This window comes from Calidris pugnax, unplaced genomic scaffold (assembly GCF_001431845.1).
Source record: "Calidris pugnax isolate Ruff unplaced genomic scaffold, ASM143184v1 scaffold41, whole genome shotgun sequence".
Lineage (NCBI taxonomy): Eukaryota > Metazoa > Chordata > Aves > Charadriiformes > Scolopacidae > Calidris > Calidris pugnax.
Genome location: NW_015094509.1, coordinates 13,084,598 through 13,107,229, shown reverse-complemented (window position 1 = coordinate 13,107,229; position 22,632 = coordinate 13,084,598). Strand labels below are relative to the sequence as shown.

The window sequence follows — 22,632 nt, the reverse complement described above, 5'->3', positions numbered from 1 at the left end:
TAATAGGAAGAATTACCCATCTTGATGTCTAACAGTGCATCCAACAAAGTAGTGAACATGGAACCCTACCAAGGACAGGACACACAATGAAAAAATTGTTTACAAATAAATTCTACATGTATAGAAGACAGACTGCACCAAACCCTGTTTTATAGTCATGGCAATCTTGTTTTGGAGCTAAATCAACATTTAAAGGTTTCCATTTCATACATACTTGCTATCTGTAGTTACTAATAAAATACTACTATTTGTAAAAAGCGTGAGCCTCTACATTCCCTTTGGTTTTCTACTTTTCTGTTCAGTTCTATTCCCTAGCACAGACTGCAGCTAAATGCCTTTAAAGACATCCAGGAACATTATGCATAATTGTTTTCAGTTCATCATCTCTCTGGCACTACTTTAGCCTTTGCCTACATCTTTCAATTTTAGTTAGAAAGTAATAAAAAAACCCGAGTACTTACAGAACACTGAACTGAATTTTGCTGAAAAAGCTAATGAAGATATAATTACAAAGCAAACTTCCTTGAGACGAGTTTTCCTTCTATGTACACCTTTCTTCTAAAAAAAGGTATGTGGTCCCCTTGTGACACATACAACTTAGCAAGTGGCTGCAAAAGTCCTCAGCTGATATCCAAGTCCACTGCAAATAAGCCACCTATTTCTCACTCATATTGCCATGCAACATAGGAGCAGGAATAATATTGGTGTCAGACTTGCAAATTTAATGATGACACCCTTGTCACTACATATTATTTTGAAATGGATTTTAAGTTTTATAGGTAGTAAAGCTTATTGGATCTTCTCAAGTATGTGCAGACTGCTGAATGAAGAAACTCTTCACAAAATCCAGCAGCATAACAAAGGCTTAATGTAAGAGGAGTCCTTTCATACGTACTGACACTAACAAATTTAGTGAAATATACACTCAAATCTTAGCTTAAGTGTAGCAACATAAAAAAAAGAACTTAACAGGATTATGCAGATCTTATATTAGCCAATGTGCTGGTTTGTATGTAACCACACAGTTGTGTTAAGCTACGCCAATGTTTGATAAAACAGAAACAAAAAACCAAAGCGTATCGTAAGTTCCTATTTTGCCTCAACAGAGGTTCACACATGGGTGAGTCACTTTATTCAATTTCTAGGAGGAAATCATCGATTTCAATCACCATAGCACAAAGACAACCTCTTTACATTATACAGGCAGAATAATATATCTTCTTTACCTTGAAACATGCTTAAATTGAACTGCAAATCTGGAGTCAAAATTGGAGGAGAGTCAAAGACGACAGACATCAATACAGAGCATTACAGAATTTACACTAGTATTTCTCTCATTCATAAGGATAGCAATCAGCAAAGAGAAGCATGGAAAACAAGTGCTGTGACGAAGAACAAAACCCTCCAGCCGTAACTGCTTAAACAGAAGTTGAGTGCTTTTTGTGTGGCTGGAGAAACTGTCTAAAACAAAACCAAACACACACAGACATGCAGTCCACACTGACACGTGCAAGAGATTTCTGTTTGTTGCTTTCTTTTGACAAACTGTATCTAGAAATAGCTCTGCCCTCCTTACATGTACTTCCAAAGACCTCCAAAACAGAAACTTCCATAAACACTTTATGGTCACATGGTTTATTTTTTTTTTTCCACTTTCCCTGAAGCATTTAAGAACTGCTTGTAGTGATCCATGATATGTAACAAGACGCACAAAGTAGTTCTGCAACCATACAGTAAGTGTCAGTTCAACGAAATTTAAAACTCAAGTTGTTTAACACTGAACTGCCTACACTAAACAAAACAATCTTTTGCATAAGAGGATTTTAACTTTGAAAATACTTTAATCTACTTCGTTTCTTCTACACTTTCAAGCTTTTATCTCTGCTATGTGCATATAGTCAATAAAAGTGTTTCAAATCAATTACAGGTATGTTTACACTATTAAGTCTCCTTATCTACTATATGCAAACAAGCATATAAAAATAATCCACAAAAGCAAGAATAAGGTATTTTTTGACATGAGATCTAATGCATTGTAGAAAGAGCTCTGATTTCTAGTAGTGAAACTAACAATCATCCCTTGAGTAATTTCTCACAACATATGGTATATGGGTAGGCCTATACTAGCATTTACAGTCATTCTGAGACCGATACAAAAGAATGTATTCTTGCAGACTAGTCTATTTACTGTGCTACAACAGCTTTAGTTTGCCATAAAACAAAAGAAATTATTCAGTACAAATGACAGCAGACATCTCATGACAACATACTAGGTCAGAGTAAAGGTATAACAGCAAAACCAAACAGTACTTTGCATTTGAAGGGTCATCACAACCTCTGTAACGCACCTTGGGAACCTACTCAGAAAAAATGCAGTACCTTTATATTTAAATTTCTCTGGATCCAGGTCATGCAAGCAAATAAAAAATATAAATGCTTAAAGTCTCAAACCTTTGAGCACCCAGAATCCTGGAGTAGACTTTTGACAGTCTGACTGAGCACTATCAGGAAATGCTACCCAGAAAATTTGTTATTTGAAAGAAAAGATAATGTTAACTGGAAAAAGAATAGTAGTAACATATTAAGAAACATCCGAATAAGGTCATAATTGCAGAGAAGCTCAGGCTCCAATACTGTATCTTCCTGGTTGGAGTTCTCCACATGGAATTCTGTTGACAGCAAACCAGTGTTCCTGGAAAGACATGCTTTTACAAAGCTAGCTCCTAGCCAAAAAATTCTACATTTGAGCTGAATTACAGAGCAGCTTTGATGGCTAAACAATTTTGTAGACTTACATGAAAGTCTAGAAAGGTAGAACTACCAAGCAGAAGTCAGTTATGCTCAACTCTGTATTAGCCCTTCACTGGAACAGGCTTGGTTTTCTGTTTGTTTGTCTGGGGGTTGTTTTGTTTTTTAATCTTTACTTTGTTTTGCAAAATGAAACCAGAGGGGTAGCCCTTGCCTTTTAGCTACTTAAGTATTCTTGCCAATATATCATTGCTGCAAAAACAGTCAGTAAGATTAGAGACAAATGTTTAACTAGTTCTGAAAGGTAACAAATACAGAAATGCAACAGGAATTAGTATTCAAGATTTCAGTGTGCAAGGATAGCATTTTGCTACAAATAACTTGCCTTCAAATCAGTTTTCACATAGAAAACTGTCACTTAGATTAAAAGCTCATATTTACTTTTAAAAAGGTACTATTTTACTTTTCAACTCGAAGTGTTGTAAAGTACTTTCTCTCCAAAATGAAAGATTAGTTAAAGAAGAAAGCATAGCATTTGTAACATCTTGTAAGGGAAAATTAATTTCAAGGACAACAGGTATACCTACATTTACTGTAGCCTTGTCAAGCTCTGCTTCGGAAGATGTAGGTGATAAGGGACTTATAGGACTTAGAGAGGGGGAGCTGTCCACACTAGAAATGTAGTCTGGGTCAGGAACATACAAAATCTATAAAGAAGATATAATGTAGTTAGAAATTATGTTTGCAGGTTTACTTTAGATTTCCCATCAGTTCAGGTATATCTGCTATGCTTTCTCAAAATAAGCTATACAAAATGGATCCTGCTCCCGTTAATTTTAACAGAAAATATGAGTTGAGGGAATAAACAGTATGACAGAAAGTACTTCTTCATTTACGCTTTTAAAGTTTTTTAAATGATATCTTGAGATAAGACTGACTTTTAGTTATAATAATTGAAGAAAAAGTTCAGATAGGAAGCATTAAAAGTATACAGCATGCCAGGAACATTCGCAATACAGTGTCCAAGGAAGACCTGCCCAATTATTTCTCTTCCCATTACTCAACTATTCGAGCAACCAAGACACAGGCTGTGAAACAAGTTCATAGACATAGCATACCAAATGTACAAAAAAACCAACCCAAACTGAAGCTATTCACCCCTTAAATATATTACTTTGGCTGTGGTAGGCATTCAAGATACCTAGATTTACAGCAATCAGAAATGAATACGAGATTTTTTTCAAACGGAGAGCTAATAGCAAATGGCCAATGGTTAATATTGTAGCTGACCTATCACTTGTTTCCAGGCCTGGCTTTCAAAGAGGAATGAAAAGTGAAGGAAAAAAAAAAAAGGAAAGAAAAAACTGTAAGCAATAGTGACCTGGAAGAAAAAAAATGATACTTCATATACTGCTAGTAAAGACAGGACGTTTTTGATGTGGAATAGAAACATTACTCAATTTATTAAAATAAAATTGCAGACAGTAATATTCAGCCAGGAATGTTGTTTGTATGCTGTACCCTGAATTTGCCTTCTGAGCTAGTGTTGGGAAATAGCCTAATACGCTTGCAAAATAATTTAGCTTATACCCAAGTGTTATTTATTATACCATTACGTATACTTAGTTTTTAAGTCCTCTGAATCTTATTTAAGAGAGACAGGTAGCTTCATACATGTTCCCTTTTTAGGTAGTTATTTAATAGGCACACGGAATTCACAAACTAGAGAAAAATGAAAAAATTAAAAACTTTTACAAAGCCAATAGGGAAACCAGTAAGAGAAGTACTTTAACACTTTCTCTGGCAGAGATGAGAAATACAGAGAAAAAGGTCTTTGTTGGATAAGTAACACATATAGCGTAATAGTACCTGTCCAGGAACGACTGCTCTGGAGAATAGCTTATTTAATTGAACCAGTTCATTTGGTGTTGTATCAAATTTCAAGGCAATACTGTTTAAAGTATCTCTTGATTCCACCTGTATCAATTGGGGAAAAAAAGAAAAAGAAAAACAAACCTGTAAGCAGTTAGTTCAAATAGTGGCTTACAAATTTTATCACATGTAGGTCTACCAAGATTTTGATGAACTTTATGTCTTCATATCTTATGATTGCCAAAAAAACCCAACCAACAACCCCAATCAAAACCCCAACGTACCTATCCCCTAAACATTAGCATATTGAAACCCCATATAAGGCCACCTGCCTCCCCACTATATTTCCAGATGGCCAGAAGTATCAGCCACACACACTGAGCTGTGTAGGCTCAGCTACTGCACCAGAACTTCTGGTCTATGAATTCACTGCTGAGTATTGCTGGACCAATGCACAATTGACTGGTTCCACAGAACCCTTCATTCTCCCTCTTCAGCTCCCCTTTTCAGCTCTTCACTTACAAAAACACTGAAGCGATGCCTACAAACACAAAGGCACTATCTTTCCATTGAAATAAGCTCCTATTAACCTGACTTTCAAGTAAAATCCATCATTGAGATAAAAAGCAAAAACACTGAAGCAAAACAGGTCAACCAGTATGACAGCAGATGGAACATAAGCATTTTGAGTAGGTGACTCCTCAGTAAGGAAAGGATTTTTTTCAAGCTCTTGTTCTCACCTCTATCATCCAAAATGTATTCAATATGAACCAACAGAAGAAAGCAAATGGAAAAAAGTTTTATTCAGAGAACATCTCAGAATAAAGAATTTATAGCAAGCATTTAAGAACACTGAAGATGACATGACAAGGGAGCATACACCCAGAAGTTTACTGTGTAATTGCACAGGGCTTCATAAACACTGTACCAGAAAAAATAACTCTTATCAGCTAAGAGGAGATGAAGCAATACAAGCAAAGCTACATTTGTGTTGCTAACTATGGAGGACAGCTAGAGAAATTCCACTGACTCCTGTCTTACATGTTTTCCCATTTGTCCTGCTTATTACATCTGCAGAAGATATACACCTTCCACTCTATGTAAATTGTATTAGACTATTCATAGGCTTAATTTTGTTTCTATTTGGGGGCTATTCAATTAAGTTTTCTTGACAATTACAGAAAAGAATGCTTTCTCTTTTAAATTCCCTTTCCTTTACTTAATTTTCCAGGAAAAAGTAGGGCAGGGAGGGAAAAAAGTGAGAAACAAACCTATGTTTTTCTCATAGCATATGTTCTACACAGAACTGTTGTGAGAAAGCCAGCAGATATCATTAGCTGACTGCGTATCCACTAGGTATCTTCTGCCCTTCTCTTCACTTCCTTAGCAAGAATGTGGGAGCACCATGTCTCATATGCCTTGTTAACTGTTGCTAGACTTGAAGGCCTTTACTTCTGCGTGACTGATTGAACCAGGGCAGAAAAAAACCTGAGGGGAAGGTGAGAGGAGGGAAGGAAGCGTGTTGGATCACACATGCCTTTAGAGCTTTTGGCAGAGCTTGCTCTGAGCAGACCCTGACCTCACACAGTCACACAGGAAGAGGCGGTGCTTGGAACCCAGAGACTAGAACCCTCCACTTCTGAAACCCTACTGCAGTAGAGGTAAGTAATACAACATCCACTGGGCTACCCTGCTTCCAGCCATACTCTGTTGTGGACTGTTCCAGTTGAATTAGTATATTCTGCATAACTACAAAGCATTATACGTTTTGCTCTCTGTAGAATGTAACCAGGCACATTCATTCTTCATAGAAGCAGCAAACATTTTGCCAGAGCAGAAGAGTAAGTATCCACGTTATAGCATTAGTTAATATTGGGTGATTAAATATTTAATATTTTAATACTTTTTATTTGGATTGTGGGAGTAGCTGGCAGAGTTTCTATTAGCTGTAAAGCAAAAGCAGTATACAAAAAGTTAAATAATTGCTCCTCAGAACACATTCCCACTTGAACGTTTCAAGCTTAACACTGAACAGAACACTAGCCCCAGAAGAATTTAGGAAAATAAATGCTTTGTCTTTATTACGTTTTTTCAAAGTTTTGTCATGTTAGGGAACAATGTTGACAGTACAGGAATAGAAATAATAGAAATAGATATAAAGAAGCAAACTACATCTTTTAAATAGACAAGTGGGCTGTTCTGCAAGAAAAAGTACTTTGAAGGCTGTTATAGTTCAACAGATGAAAACAGAGGGCAGTTTGGGATACTAACAAAATGAAGGTTCACAGGTAAGAGAAAGAATTCCTTTCCATACAGAATAATTATCATTTTGTAAAGTACATTTGTCAGCCTAGATTCATTAAAGGAAAAAAAAACAAACAACAACAACAAAAAAATAAGTATGCCAAAGAAATGGCAACTAGCTCTAAGATAAATTTCTAATTCAATTATGACAATTCTTTATATAGGAAGCCATTAAGCTGAACAAAGCAGCAAACATCTCTCTCTACCAGTGTACCAGTGTTGCAGGTATGAAAGACTGTATCATAGTAACTCTTAGTAATTCAGTACTGTTATGATCACATAGGTATGTGAAAAGTAAGAATGTTCTTGTATGCCACTTATATGGGTACTAGAACAGAAATCAGAGCAGGACCCTAACCTGACCAGATATATAGTGCTTGTTCCATAGACAATAACAAAACTGACAATGAAATGAACAAACAGTAGTGCTTCCACCAGCAGCTCTACATAATACAGCAAGTTTGCTAAAACAAACTGTAAAGTGAGATTCAAAAGCTTTGCCTAATTCAAAAGCTTGTCTCACACAAATGTTGGAGGACAACAGTTAGCTGCTAGATAAATATTCCTTATGTATCACTTAATGATTGAAATATTAGAGATTTTAGGCTAACATACAATATGAAACAAGTTAAAAGCATTCAATTAAAAACCACAAAACTTAAGCCCTTTAAGACTCCATTCACGCTTTTCAGACTTCAGAAATAAAACCACCTGGTGAGATCTCTTGGCAACTAAAGGGTTTATCTCACAGATCATGAACACAAGAAAGGCAAATATAAGCTTCCTTTTCATATTTGGCTGTGAAGTTTGCACAGGCCAATCTCCACACTACATGGGATTTCAGAGACCAGCACTGATACCTTCTTAAAACAAATTGTTCATGTAATAAAGACTTCCTGAATTATCTCCCTAAATTCAAAGGCCTACTTTCCAATTCTTGGCCTTTCTACAGTTTCCAAAAATAGAATGTGAACTACCAAAAACTGAAAGAAAACTATGCTTTTCCAAAGAGTTATAAGAACTAACAAAGAAAAAACATGCCACCCTATACCACAGCCACCCCCCCAGCTTTTCAATAATTTTTTCCCCATCAATTTAATACCAGAATAGAGAGCAAAGAGTCATTCCTTCTCTCCCAGGAAACAAACTTTCTATACATTATTCATGTAGCTATTCAAATGCTATTCTGAATATTAAGCATTTTATATAATTATTTGGATATTAAAGTTATCTATTGAAACTTCATCAGACAAGTAATTTCCCCTTTTGAGAAAGGAGAGGGATGATTAACAGTGATTACATTGTTTCATGATTTTAAAAGAATGGCAAGATTCGTTAAAATACTAGTAATCCTATGAAAAACAACCATCAAACACGTGAAAACACTATTTCATTCCCGAAACAATCCAAAGAGAACTTGAGCTGGCCAGCTGGTGCTTTGAAGTGGTTCAGTACAGATCATGCATTGTTTTTTCTTCTTTCAGTGTACTGACTTGAATATAAAGATTCAAAGATACTGATTAAAGAAAATATAAAAAGAAAACAAGAATCACTTAGTCAGGACTGCATTAAACATACAAAAAAAGGACGCACACAAACTCTGCTGTATACAACAGCTTCTGTTGAAAAACAGCTTCTTACAACGTAAGTAGGTTTCCTATACTCTGTAGCAAGAGCTTCCAGTCAACTCTCTTATGCAGATATAGGTCACATAAGGCCTTACTACCTAGTTACTTCTACCCTATGTACTCACATACGTATACGAGTAAGCCTAAACCTGTAAGTCAGCTAAAAAACAGTTTTTACGTATATGACCAGGTACAGAAAGAGCCACACCTTCCATCTTCCCTTTAAAACAAAATCCCAAATTAAACACTCTCTTCAAATTACCGTGTCCCTATTTGAGCAGAAGCACACCCCATTAATTAGCCCTTTGCCACTGACAAGAGTGCTACCCATGTATGCCAGGTGTGCTTGTGTGCACCAGAAGACAAAGCACTTCAGAGTCACACTGTCTATAGCTCAAACTGCCTTCATTTCTGTTGGTTTAGCAGCTGGCAAAGTTATTCAAAAAACCTTATTTAAAACCAAATTCTCTACTGGTATTACTGTTATTGCATCTCAACAACTGGAGTTCACTCATTCTTCCATTAAAAATTACTCACTGAATACATGCAAATCAGAGTGCACAAAGAATTTATTAATTTAAATATTTCAAGACTAGATGCCCAAGAACCAAAAAACAACAAAACAATGGTTTAAGAGTATTAAAAGGAACTAACAAAATTAAGAGACAGGAGGACTTGAAGAAGGGGTAAGGACAAAGGAGAAGAGGACACAACTTTGGTGCTGTACCCAAGCTTTTAGCACTATCAGATTATGATTATATTAACTAATTGTTAATAGGTCTAATTTCTATAATATGCCACATTAGGAAAACAGAACTTGTAAATATCATAAAAGTAACTCCAAAAGTAATTTTAAAATTAGGCAAAAGATACAACAGATAAAGTAATATGCCATCATTACGATCTACATATTCCCCAAAACTGGGAAGAAGAGTATGCCAGTGACGGTGCACCAGAAGAGAGAGTCTTTAGCACTCTCTATCCAAGCTACCTTAGGACTGAAAGCAAAATCCAGTTATTCTAAAAAGATATTAGCAGATATTCACCATTTCTCTGCTCACAAAATAAAGCTGCTCAGCAAATTATTACAACAAGAAATTCTAAGTATTCACGTGGGTTTGAAGTCTACTGAACTTTCAGGTGTTTGATGGCCACCACAGGAACATTTGCCACCCACACCCCTTAAACTAAGAAAGGATCAATAATTCCTCCGTGTTTTACCTTAAGAAGATGACTTCAGAAGCCCCTGTAGTTTTGTTCTCAGTATACATATGTAACTGGTTTCTAACTAAAACAAGAGTCCAGACCCAGTTTCCAGATGTCTGACTTACCATTAAGTAACTGGGAATCCACATGCAGGAAGATCAATAGTTCAACCCTGAGGACTCTGGCTTAAAGCTCAGTCTTAAGACTCTGGTCTATTATAGGCTTGTGTGACCTTGATTAATTTATATCAGGTTCTTGTCATGATCTGAACAACATACTCTTTGTATCAGGTGCTTATCTGTTATTACAGGAGAAAAGCACAGCCTTCAGTCCCTGAAGATTTAAAGAGGAGAGGGTGAGGCAAAGGAAGAGAAGTCTTACATTGGAGCCTCCAACACCAATAAACCATATCATCCGTGTCCATTGCTCACTCATACTTTTGTTTAAACAAGTAGTGCTTTTACTGTATAGCCTATTGCACTTGAGGAAAGTCTGTAAATAGCCAATTATTTCCTTTTTCTCATCAAAAGGAAGAGGGGGTTAGAAGATTCCTGTTGAAGTCATGCAGCTGCTAGCATGCTGTTATCATCGGTGATCAGTGGCCAACACCATCCACTTACTCTCCTTTATTTAGCTGCAGTTGGCTCTTCTAATACCTGTAGGCAGACACTGGTTATGTTTGTACAACATGTAACACAAATGACCTCTAATGCAATGTTATATCCAATAAGCAACGTAAAAAAGCTATTTTCACAACACAGAAAGAACTAAAGGAATTTCTAGCTAGTAACAATAATTCACCTAAACTATCTGCTCTGTTGGTCCTTAGAGCCTGCTCACAGGCATCAGCTGTCTGCAGAAGGGGAGAACAATTGGCTTGGAACACCAACTATGAATTCTGAAAAAACAGATAACAATTTGCATCTAATCTGTTGACTGACATTCAGAAAACAAGAAACTATAATCACTTTAAAAAAAATAAAATCTGTTCACTGTCTAAGCAATAACAGTAAAAACAAACTGGAGTCTTCTGTATCCTTTAAAGGCAGTCACTGAAAATTAACTTCATGACATTCTTCTAAACCTACTAGCCTAGGTAAGCTTAGGACTTGCTTCCTTCACTTAGTAACACATCTGTTGATATCTTCTCATTGGTGGTACATACAGAACAGCAGTTTCAAGTTTCTATGCTTCAAGAAATTTAAATTAAAATCTTTAACATTTAAAACTAAAATCAAAAAGCAGTTAAGAGAAAATGTATTTTATTGTTTATTTGTCCCTAAAGTAATGAATTTTAAAAAAAGATCTGATGGAAAGCATATTTCACCTTAAAAGCCTGAAGTTTGCATCAGTGACATTCCAACTCACTCCAAACTTCAGGAATACAAATAAGCCCTTCCCTCCTAAAACCACATAGCCACTGGAAAAAACTAACACTTCAAATCATTACTAAAAAAAAAAACAAAGTAAAAAATTCCACTAACTTTTCAACAACACCAGGGCGGAGTCTGGCTTCGGTCTTTGTCTGTCCACTACTTCACGAAGCAGCAACGCATGCAGACATATGTGTATGTACATACATGTGTGTGTATTGATGCTTTGAGAGGTAGTAGGATGAAATTAGAAACCAGACATAAGTTCATAGTAATATGGAATAAACTCATAAGTAATAAAAGTAGTAAATTATCACAATAGTTACCAGACCTCTCTCATACATGTAGTGAATGTGACTTTGGTTCCTAAAAGTTAAATCTATGTTTTTTTACTAAAACATATTATTTTATATGTGAATGACACATAACCAAAAGCTCTGAAAACTATTTCATGAGTGAGATGTACAACAAAACTAGACGGAATATGGTATTTGAAACATACCGTGTTCCATGCACACAACAGGTTCCTTTAGAAGCTGGACTAAGTCTAAAGACAAAAAGCCTTTGATTCCTGTGAATCGTCTTTTTGACTCACAAGGAAGTGATGCATACTTTAGTATGTATTAGGAAAGTTATTTTGCAAATAAAACCCCACCTACTGGACAACAAAAACCTGCAGAAGTACATAACTTGACACAAACATACAATTTAAAAAAGCAAAGCTTGGTGCTTTGGCTTTGCCTGGAATCTTACATACCAAGGTAAATGCACACACACACTTGCAAGAGACAAGGTAAGGGATTTACTGACTGAAGAGGAAACCCAGTTTTACAGAATTACATCACAGCATTTTTTTCCAATTATGTCAGACAAAATGAGGTTAATGTAATAGAAACAACAGTCACATCTACCTTATCATTCTTCAGTTGCTAGAATGTAAGCAGCAGAAATTTCTTTTTTAAATTTCAGGTCCAAGAAAGTCTTTGGTATAGGCTAGAATTATATTCAAATTCCCAACATATGCCACACTAAAGAAGTGATTCCTACTCCAATACACACATCCTCTGCCTCTCTCCAAATGACTATATGTAAGCCTTCTCAGTAGTTAAGCCATATTACAGCTTGGCTTGATGGAACATTAAGAGTTAAGTTTCTCCCATCTCTCTTATTCTAGGAATAAGAGAACACTAAGAGGACTAGTAAAGACTTTCTATAAAGGAGTTCTCATTTTTATTTTATCATGTCCTGCTTCAAAATCATTCAAAGATAACTGTGTCAGACTTTCCCTATTTTAACGTCAACCCTATAAGCATTATTTATAGGCTTAATTATATTTCCAGTATATAACACAAGACAGATACTTCTCACTTCAGTTTCCCTTAGTAACCACAAATGTGAAAAGCTGACTGCAGCACAGTTTGAGGGTCATTTCAAGAACAGAACAGGCAGATAAAGGCTCCATTTTCAGATACTGCTGCAGAAAGATCTGTACAGTAAATGGTATAGATCTATGAAAACTATCAGGAGAATGCCAGAAGGTCAGTATCAAGATACAGCTTTCCCTCCCCCCCCGCAACTTCACTGTGTTATTTCTCATGATGCCAACAGTTTATTAAATAATGCTGAAAGCAGGGAACTTGCACATGACTTTATAATTAAGGCTATTTACCATTTCTAACTAGTTACCTAAAAGTGAATCAGTCAGATTGATTGCCTGGGCTTTTTTTAAGAAAAAAAATAACTTCAAGAAAAACAAACAAACAAAAACATTACTCAGGTACATTAGTTAAATCCCGATTTAATTCTTGTCAAAATAAGCTATCAGATACACAGAATTCTAAGATTAAAGGTAATGTACATTACTGTTCTGCTTATATTTTGTAATGAAACTAAGTCTGCACTTGCTATGCAATGACATTCTAACAATAAAACAGTAACTTACAGAATATTCAATAGTTCCTTTAGGCTTTTGAAAAGACATTCGTCGACCATCTTTCTTGTCTGGGGTCTTCTTCTGGCCAGTGTCTGAAAAAAATTGAGGCAACGTGCGTGTTAAATTCATTTTCCTCTCTCAGTACTGTCACAGGCTGCTGACTACAGCCCCGTGGGCAGACATCTAATTCACCAGTTACACAGCTCACTCCCAGTGACTCTGCCTAACAGACAACCGGCTGCTGGAATAGAGACTTCATTCCTCTGCAATGCTTTAAGAATTCGACCAATATAAACCACCAGTAACTGGGGATCAACTAACTGCATAAGTACTTGCTGCCATCCAGCAAAGCTATTAATGAAGACTAAATATAAGATTGAGCCCATCAGGCAAGCAACGTTTCTGGAACCACTGTGTTTAATTGGCTTTATATGGTACCCAGTCTGCTTTCGTCTAGAGGGGAGATGATCTACAGTTCCTGTATGTTCAGTCTAATCAGTTGGGATTTTTTGTTGCTTATTGACAAGTACAGAGTACTGAGGGATTTTTTATAAAACAAAGAGCATTAGTGTTTCAATTCACAGTTATCCTGTCTGTAGCAAACACGTACAGCCGACATATAAAGATTCTAAAGAAATAAATAACACAAGTTAAGAACTGTTCTTTTTAGTGGGGCATTGGATTTTGATGACCTCAGTTTCGTAGGCCAAATCAATAACAACTTGTACCTGAAGTATGCTCTTTTTAATACTAATTGGCTTGATATTTATGATAAACACAATGCAACAGTGTACTTAGATGATTCAACAGAAAGCATTTAATTCTACATCTCTAGAAAAGTGTCCTTTTAATGTATCCATTTAGACACAGACATGCGTTTTTTTGAGATTAATCTCTTAAATTGGGTCTTTGTCACAAGGCCTCCACCTTTACCAGTTAAATATCTGCTAGTAAGGAGCCCAAAACGCTTACATAAATGAAATATGTTAAGTTTTCATGCTACAATGGGATTAGTTATACTCCTGTTTTGATACATTCAAATTTCTCTAACTGAATATATTTAGATAAATATTTCAAACTAAACTGCATAGAAGAAACAAACCTTACAAGTGATATTCTTTCCAAATATTTTAGCATGGCTAGACTCAGAATAAAAGACATACTCTACATCTATATAGGCCTCACCTGAGGTATCAAGGAAACTTGCTATAAATTGACTAACTTCTGTGCATTATTATTTTTTAATTAATTAATTTAACTTCATATACCCCCCTCTCAAATTTCTAGATGGATAGTTGAAACTGTCTAGATACAACAGGAGGAAAAAACCAACACAAATTACACAGGAAGTTCTGCAGTATCACAAAAATAAGAAACAAAATAATAATAAAAAAAATAAAACCTCAGCAAATATCTTGCATTTGCTATATAAGGCAAGCTGCAGAGGACATCAATAAAAGTGATTTCTAGCAGACTCAACATAAGTACTCTCCTGGGGTGTTCTTTATATAATAAGGAAATAAACATTGGACTAATTCTTCTTTTTTTAGATATTGAAAAAGTCTGAGGGAGAACATTCCCATATCTACAAGAAAAAATTGATCTATAGATGGTATTAATTATGGTAAGTTTTTATAGCTACAAATGACTGTCAAGACTTTAAATGAACTTTTAAAAACTTTCTAGAAATTCTGACAGAATTATAGACACTGTAGTTTTGCATCCTGCTATCTTCATTCAATACATTAAAGGTCTTCCATTATTTACTAATTGTGGCTTTTTAAAAGTTACCTATATAAAACTTTTTTGTAATAAGAAAAAAAAGCTTTTTAGGCCCTACAAATGTCTCTAGAGGAAATCAAGTCAACTCAGTAATGAATAAAATACGCTAGAGGTTTGTGCATATAATAATGGTAGTCAACATTCCCCTCTTCTGGGTCAAATATTTTGTTACCAAAGTTTCTACCTGCCCTGGCAACCCAACAGGTGTCCCCCCCCCAGCAAGCTATTGAAAAACTCCAACAGTTGCTTGACGGGAGCTGTTCCAAATTTTCCAGCCCACATCAAGGCTTTGCCAGCAGCCTCATCTTCTTCTTTCAACAGCAGTCTGGTTCAAATGCTCTTAAGCAAAAGTCAAAGGATGCAGCTGAAGAAAGACTGATCTCATCCAGGATCTCATTCCTGCCTTAATAATCTATACATGGAACACTCCTATTGTAGAACAAGCATCTTCATCTCCCTCTGCCCCATCCTGCTACTGGATAGAAATAAGGAAGCCCCATACTACAAATGTATGCACAGCACTTCATTTCCATACAGCCCAGTGTTGTTTGGCTTTTTTTCCCCCATCCCAAATTTAAGTTTCCTTTTTCTTCTTACTAGTTTGTGAATAAGCATCTGAAGAGTTTGCAGGCAGGTGCCACTCAGAGAGACCAATTTGTTATCTTCTCCCTGTCCAGTAATTCAACAGTAGAAAAAATTCTTGCACAAATAACCACTTCTGTCCCGCGTGGCAGAAGGAAAATAAAAAAAAAAAGAAAGTTACTTGTTCTTCAGGGCAGAAGGACCTACTGTGCTTCAGAGCACTCTGGTAACTTCAGGAAAGTAAGAGCAACCAGGGGGTAGGGGTGGGGAAGGAAGGTCCCCTTTGGAGACACCTTGGGGGGAAGCAGATGCCAGAAGAACTCCTACCACAAATTCTCCAGAGCTTATAATCTGCAGATTTCCTTAGTTTTTTTTTTTTTTTTTAATGTCATCGCATCCCAAAGACAGTAATTCCTACCTTTTCCACCAGTGCCCACTTTCTCTCCTTCCCTCTGTGATAGCTTTATTTCCCCCCTCACTACACAGACACAGGATACAAGTGTTTCATGACCCAAGTCCCCCCAGTGAAGAAGGGGCAGCGCCAAGCTCCGTGTGTGCTGACTGCCCAGCCTGCCAAGCACAGCTATCACACACCCATCACACACCCACAGCCCAAGCACTTGAGCTGTCTGCTCATACAGAACCCGTACATTTCACCAAAGTCTCAGGAACAAAACTAGGAGGTATCTCAATTGTGAAGTCAGGCCAGAGTAGCAGAGACACCAATACAACCTCCCTGACGGCAAACTGCAAAGCCTCCAACTATCACCCACTGAATGAGCAGGCCATTTATTTTTGAGAAGAAAGTAAATCTTTCATCCATCCTTGTGCCCCTAGTATTCTAGGAAACACCTGAAAGTGGAAACAACTGCCAACATAGGACGTAGTGGTCTGAAAAGACTTCAGCACCCATGGGAATCAGTCTCATCCTTTCATTTTACTTATTTTCCTTTCCTTTCTGTATTGCACACGAGCTCACCTTGTTAGGCTATACACACTCATCACCTCATCTGCCAATGTAAGCCAGTGAGACCACCAAAGGCTGATGTTCTCAGACCACAGGTATAAGAAAAAACTGACACCACCGACCACCCAGAGCACAACCTCAAGAGTCAATCAGATCTCCAGCCGTGCTGGTTTACACAGAAACAAGACCAAACCTTTTTTAAGATCAGGGCTGACACTTTAATTCTGAACTACAGTTTCACAGGACAGGGCCTCCACAACAGCTTGAAACATGAAGCAAAAAAGTACACATCAGATCCACAAATTACAAGAAAATATTACAGTTGTAATATTGTATTACAATAGTATTGTATTACAGTCTAGGATTTAAAAGACTAGAACTAGAAAGATAAAGAAGGCAGTTTTCAAAGCTCAAAGGCTTTGGCTGGATGATCACATTTAAAGAGTTGCAGTCAAGAGCTCAATGTCCAAGCGGAGACCAGTGGCAAGTGATGTTCCTCAGGGGTCAGTATTGGGACTAATGCTGTTCAACATCTTTGTCAGAAATATGGACAGTGTGATTGAATGCACCCTCAGCAAGTTTCCAAGCAACACCAAGCTGCATGGTGTAGTCAACACGCTGGAGGGAATGGTTGCTATCTACAGGGACATGTACATGGGGGTTGGAACTCGATGATCTGGGGGTTGGAACTCTATGATCTTCGAGGTCCCTTCCAACCCTAACCATTCTATGATTCTATGTACAAGCTTGAGAGGTGGGTCCATACAAACCTCATGAAGTTCAACCAGGCCAAGAGCAAGGTCCTTCAAGCTGGGGAAATCCTATGGAAAAATACAGGCTGGGTGAAGAATGGATTGAGAGCAGCTCTGAGAAGAACTTGGGAGTACTAGTTGAAGAGAAGCTCAGCACAAGCTGGCAATGTGCACTCACAGCCTAGAAAGCCAACCACATCTTGGGCTCCATCAAAAGAAGCACGGCCAGCAGGTCAAAAGAGGTGATTTTACCCCTCTACTCCACTCTGGCCCCACCTGGAGTACTGCGTCCAGCTCGGGGGCCCCCAACATAAAAATGACATGGACCTGTTGGAGCAAATCCAGAAGAGTACTGCAAAAACAATCAGAGGGCTGGAGCACCTCTCCTATGAGGACAGGCTGAGAGGGTTGGGGTTGTACAGCCTGGAGAAGAGGAAGCTCTGGTGGAGACCTTACAGCAGCCCTCCAGTACCTAAAGGGGGCCTACAAAGAGTACCTCCCCATCTCTTCTATCAGGGAGTGTAGTGACAACACAAGGGGTAACAGTTTCAAACTGAAAGAAGGTAGATTATATTGGATATTAGGAAGAAGTTCTTTACTGTAAGGTTGGCGAGACACTGGACCTGGTTACCCGGAGACGTTGTGGATTCCCCATCCTTGGAAGTGTTCAAGGCCAGGCTGGATGGGGCTTTGAGCAACCTGGTCTAGTGGAATCCCCCATAGCCAGGGGGTTTAGAACCAGATGATCTTTAAGGTCCCTTCAACTCTAACCATTCTATGGTTCTGTGAAAATGATACCAGGCCAATATTTAGTCTGAATGCTGGATGCATGCATACAGAAACTGATTATTAAATTACTAGCATAAGAACGGTTACATATGATCATCAACATAACCACAGAGAAGGACTTAGTGTTCCAACGTATTTATACAAGACAGGAAAAGAGTTTTTAAGAACATTATGTTTTAGGAACATACAGCTTTCAGTGAGGCAGCTTTGACCTTAAAATACGTGGTTGTCTTCAAATTACAGTTGAATAATACCACTGACTATTAAATTCTAACATTTATAGGTGAGCTCTTCTAAATGCCTTCTATATGGCCCTGTGCCACCCAATTTTGCTTGACTGAAAACATTTCTGTGGCACTGCTAGTTTAAGTTGACATGACAAGACTGACATTTCTCATCTCTTAGTATGCCATCTGAGCTGAATTGTAGACCTTCAATTTTCTGTTTGCTGATGCTGCTAGCACATCCTTTGGACTTCTGGCATTAAGAGCTGGTAAAGAGAACTCAAGATTTGTACTGTAAGTAACAATGCCACAACACATGCTAAGAACTGCTTAGGAATACCTTCAAGTTTTACCAAGCAAAATGCATCAAATTTCCTTTTACTATTTTTCTGCATGGTAAGCTTAAACTTCAGATAACTTGCAATGTTTCTCGGCTGCTGATCTTCATTTTGATGTTCACAGAAATTACAAAAATCTTTTCTCCAGAGGAATATATTGATAAACCAAAGAGGTATCCTTTGAGATAACGCAAGTAAGCCGGACAAGTCAACAACTGATGCAAATTGCTTTCAATTAATAACTGAGCTTATTATGGTCAAGAAGATGAGAAAAAGATGATTTATCCTCCTCCACCCCCCTTCCCCCCGCAATGAATACTGCAAGTTATGCATTAGATTTACATGCGTTTAAGAAAAAGGCAGAGGCGGCAGTCTTGTTAAATGCTTGTCTAGGACACAATTTTTCACAGTTCTTAAAAAAAAAAAAAACATGCAGCACATATGGGGTAAAGATTTTTTTAAAACTGAATCACAAGAAGGTAAGGAAAATATTCTGAAGTAGGTTGTTACTTAGCAGCACACGAAACAACTGTCTAATTGATAAAACTGAGGAAGCATAAATATTACATCTTTATTTGATTACTTCTGTTCAATAACAATGAGATCTTTATAATCTATTCATAAAGAAACAAAAAAGATTAAAGTAGGAAATATTTATATTCCATAAGTCTTGGTGAATTGGGGCTCCTAACAGCAGGGGCTACATCTCAGTAGAGCAACTGTCTCATTGACCCTTCTCACCCTTCTGCAGTTAAATATGTTTATGCTAATTACGGGAACATTATTTTCTCTTGTCTTCCAACATCTTCAGAACCAGAAACAAAGCGATCTTAGCAGTAACCTACAAGATGTTAGTAGCCTGCAGTTTTCTAGCCAAAATGGTAGGTTTTCAGACCAAGGCAGAGTCATAAACAATGTCCCCTTTAGTCTCCCCCTGCTAAGCAACTGCTACTTATTCTGTGATTCAGCCCTTCCTATCAAGTCACGCTCTCAAAACTCTTGATCCTTATCACTGCTCTCCACATGACTCTTTTGGTCACATTTTTCTCAAGTAATACCCTGAACTAAATGCATCCAAGACTTCGGTTATGTTGCATCAGCATTTCAAACACATCAAGATAGCTTTTTCCTGCAACATAGATTCAGCATTGAGTCGAGTTCATTTTGTGGTCCCTCTAACACACGAGTTAGTCAGCTGCATGGCACATAGGTAGAAATAATTAAATGCATGATTTCAGGATGAGAAACAATTCAATAGAAACAAATTTAAGGCAGGCAGCTTCTCCAAATGGCTAGGAGACATAGCCAGCTCCATGCAGGACCCTCCTGGTAAGTGCATCACACAGGCTTTCTTCTAAAATAACATTTCTCATTCAGGGTAAACAGAAATGCTTCACCAAATTTTCTGATTATGCCACACTGTGTTAACAACAGTTAGCTTCCTTCCCTGTTCCATCTAAAATAGGTATGTATAGAGTTTAATACATTAGAGACTACCAAACTGCAATTTCTACCTACCGTACAATCTCACTGCAGATCAAACATACACATTAATGAAAACTTGCAAAAACCATGACTGCTCTACTGAGACAGCAGAAGTCAACTTTTCCAACTAGTAATTATTATCTACCTCTTTCAGATATTTAAGCCCATTTAGTTGTACATCTTCAAGTCCACACAACACCACACAAGCAGTTTGATCATCAGGCAGCAACATCAAATTATCCTTAGAAATCTTTACGAATTTACACTTTACCTTACCACACAAGCTAACTGTACCTTGTTTTTCTAAGAGCTTAAGTCAGTCAGGTTATCCTGATGATGCATCAGACTTCTGCACTGCTCTGCTAACATGCAAACTATTGTGTATGTGAAGGTATACCCAATGCTTCAGTAAATATCTTACTGTGTAAGTCTACTGCATTAGGTTTGCAGATGACATCGAACTGGGGGGACCAGTCAAAGTACTTGCAGGCAGGGTTGTCATTCAGAGGCACCTGGATAGGCTGGAGAAACAAGCTGACAGGAACTTTATGAAATTCAACAGGACAACAGTCCTCTGCACAGGAAGGAAGAGCCCCTTGCATTGTACAGGGTGATATTGCCCAGCCAGGGAGCAGCTCTGCTGAAAAAACCCTGAGGGTCTTGGTAAGCAGCAAGCTGAACACAAGCCAGCAGCATGCCCTGGCAGCAAGGAGGGTCAACGGCATCTTCAGATGTATGAACAGGAGCAGAGCCAGCAGACTGGGAGCAGCAGAGAGAAGCAGCTATTCTCCTTAGCTTGGCACTCAGACTGCTTTCGGAATACTGGCTCTAGTGTCCCCGTCCCCCTCCTCCCCAGTCCCTTTCAATATAAGAAAGACATCAATAAATGAAAACTATTTCAGTAAAGGTCCACCAAGGTCATCAGGGGCTGTGAGAAGAGGTTAAGAGAAAACACAGCTTCTCCAGCCTGAAGAAGAGATCGTTTTTAAGGACTGTAACAGCAACTTTCCTGTACCTTCTAGATAACTTCCCCACAGGTGTCAGGCTCTTCAGTGATGTACAGAGGGAGAAAAAAGACAACAGACATAAAAGAAAAACAGGAGAGCTTCTGACTGGATAAAAGTTAAAAACCTAAGTGGCCAGAGCAGCTGTACAGTTTCCATCCTTGGACATTTTGAAGGCCCAATTGGATAAAGCACTGGGAAACCTAGCCTGAAGTCAGTCTTCCCTACTTTAAGCAGAGGTAAACAGTCTTGCTTGCAATTCAAGTTAGCAGTAACTCCTACATTTTTCTGGCAGACAATGCAGATGCACAAGGTCACCACCAAACCAAGCCAGAGGGAGACCCACACATGCAACACAGCGAGGTTTGTTGTTTACTGATGAACAGAAAGGTATTATTCATACATGTAGTAACTCCAAAGGCAGCCATGAATGCACAGGTTCTCAATAAGACATCAGCTTCAGAATTGTTTTAATGTTAGAGACAGGAATTAAGCAAAAAAAATAGATAAAAATGCAACATGATACATTAAAACTAAAATGCAATACAGTCAACAGATACTAGATTACTAGAGTAAACTGTACTTAAGTTTATAAACTAATTTAACAGATGACTGAAACAGATACAAACTGGACCTCAGTAAAACATCTGATACATCAGAATCCTATTGAGCAGTGAAAAAACAGACTAAGAATTGTAAACCATGTCAAAAAGTCACTAAAGCGGAGAGTGAAATAGAAACTAGGAGACTGGAGGGGTATATTAATGAGTTCCCAATGGACTAGTTTTTAAAACAGTTCCATTGCACATCAGCAAACTGGGAAGCACCATCAATAGCAAAGGCTGGGCAAAAGGACACACAAGTTCTGTAGCCCCAAAGCTGGAGACAAAAAGCAGGGCGAGATGTAGTGGTACAAAGCATAACATGAAGTAAAAGATCATTTAACATACATACATCTTGGGAATAGTTAAGAACTTCTATACACTACTAGCACACAAGTTGGAAGAAGAGATTGTGCATACATTAACGTATCACAAGACGACTGAGTCACCAGCCTGATACATTCCAAGATCCCATTTGCTTCTTATGCCTGTACCAACCGAAGTATTTTCAGACATGAAAGCGAAGCATTAGCATCTCTGTAAAGGGTGCTGGTACATTTCACATGTGCTTCATCCAGAACAGTGTGTACAAGAAAACTTGCAGAATTGTGTGTGTCCCCCCCCCTGTTTGAAGCCTCTCTCATACTTTATCATACACCCGTTAATTTCTTAAAAGTGAAGTACTGAATAAGGATGAAGTGAGGAAATAACCTAACTCATTCTTATGTCTGCTTTATTCTGAGACAGATTTTCAGAAAGGAAGATACAAACTTTTACAGGAGGACTTGACAAGCATACCATAACTTGGCCCCACACTGCTTTGTCTTTCTAATGCAATGCTGCTGCCTAGTACAGAGGACTGACAGGACACATGGCTTACTGGCTATACTGGGTATGATCTCACCAATCAAGACTCAGAAGCTGATAAGAAAAAAAAATGTAAACAAACCCACACACCACATTGTTCAGAATTGAACAATCAAGTTGAGCTTGAGGGAGGAAAAAAACAACAACAAAAAAAATCTTTTCATAGAAGGCAGCTA

At 37.7% G+C, this 22,632-nt stretch overlaps 1 protein-coding gene across 8 annotated transcripts in view; it reads right to left on the bottom strand.

Moving 5' to 3' along the window:
- The window catches only part of OXR1 (oxidation resistance 1), a 240,737-nt gene that overhangs the window by 53,881 nt on the left and 164,224 nt on the right, over window positions 1-22,632 (bottom strand). For 6 of the 8 annotated variants that reach the window (XM_014965335.1, XM_014965339.1, XM_014965338.1 and 3 more), the window contains 3 exons: window positions 13,074-13,156; window positions 4,618-4,725; window positions 3,336-3,455 (listed from right to left, as the gene is read on the bottom strand). In XM_014965335.1, coding sequence (XP_014820821.1) covers window positions 3,336-3,455; window positions 4,618-4,725; window positions 13,074-13,156 — 311 coding nt within the window. The remainder of the gene's footprint in view (window positions 1-3,335; window positions 3,456-4,617; window positions 4,726-13,073; window positions 13,157-22,632) is intronic. The other 2 variants (XM_014965341.1, XM_014965342.1) reach the window with 1 other exon arrangement.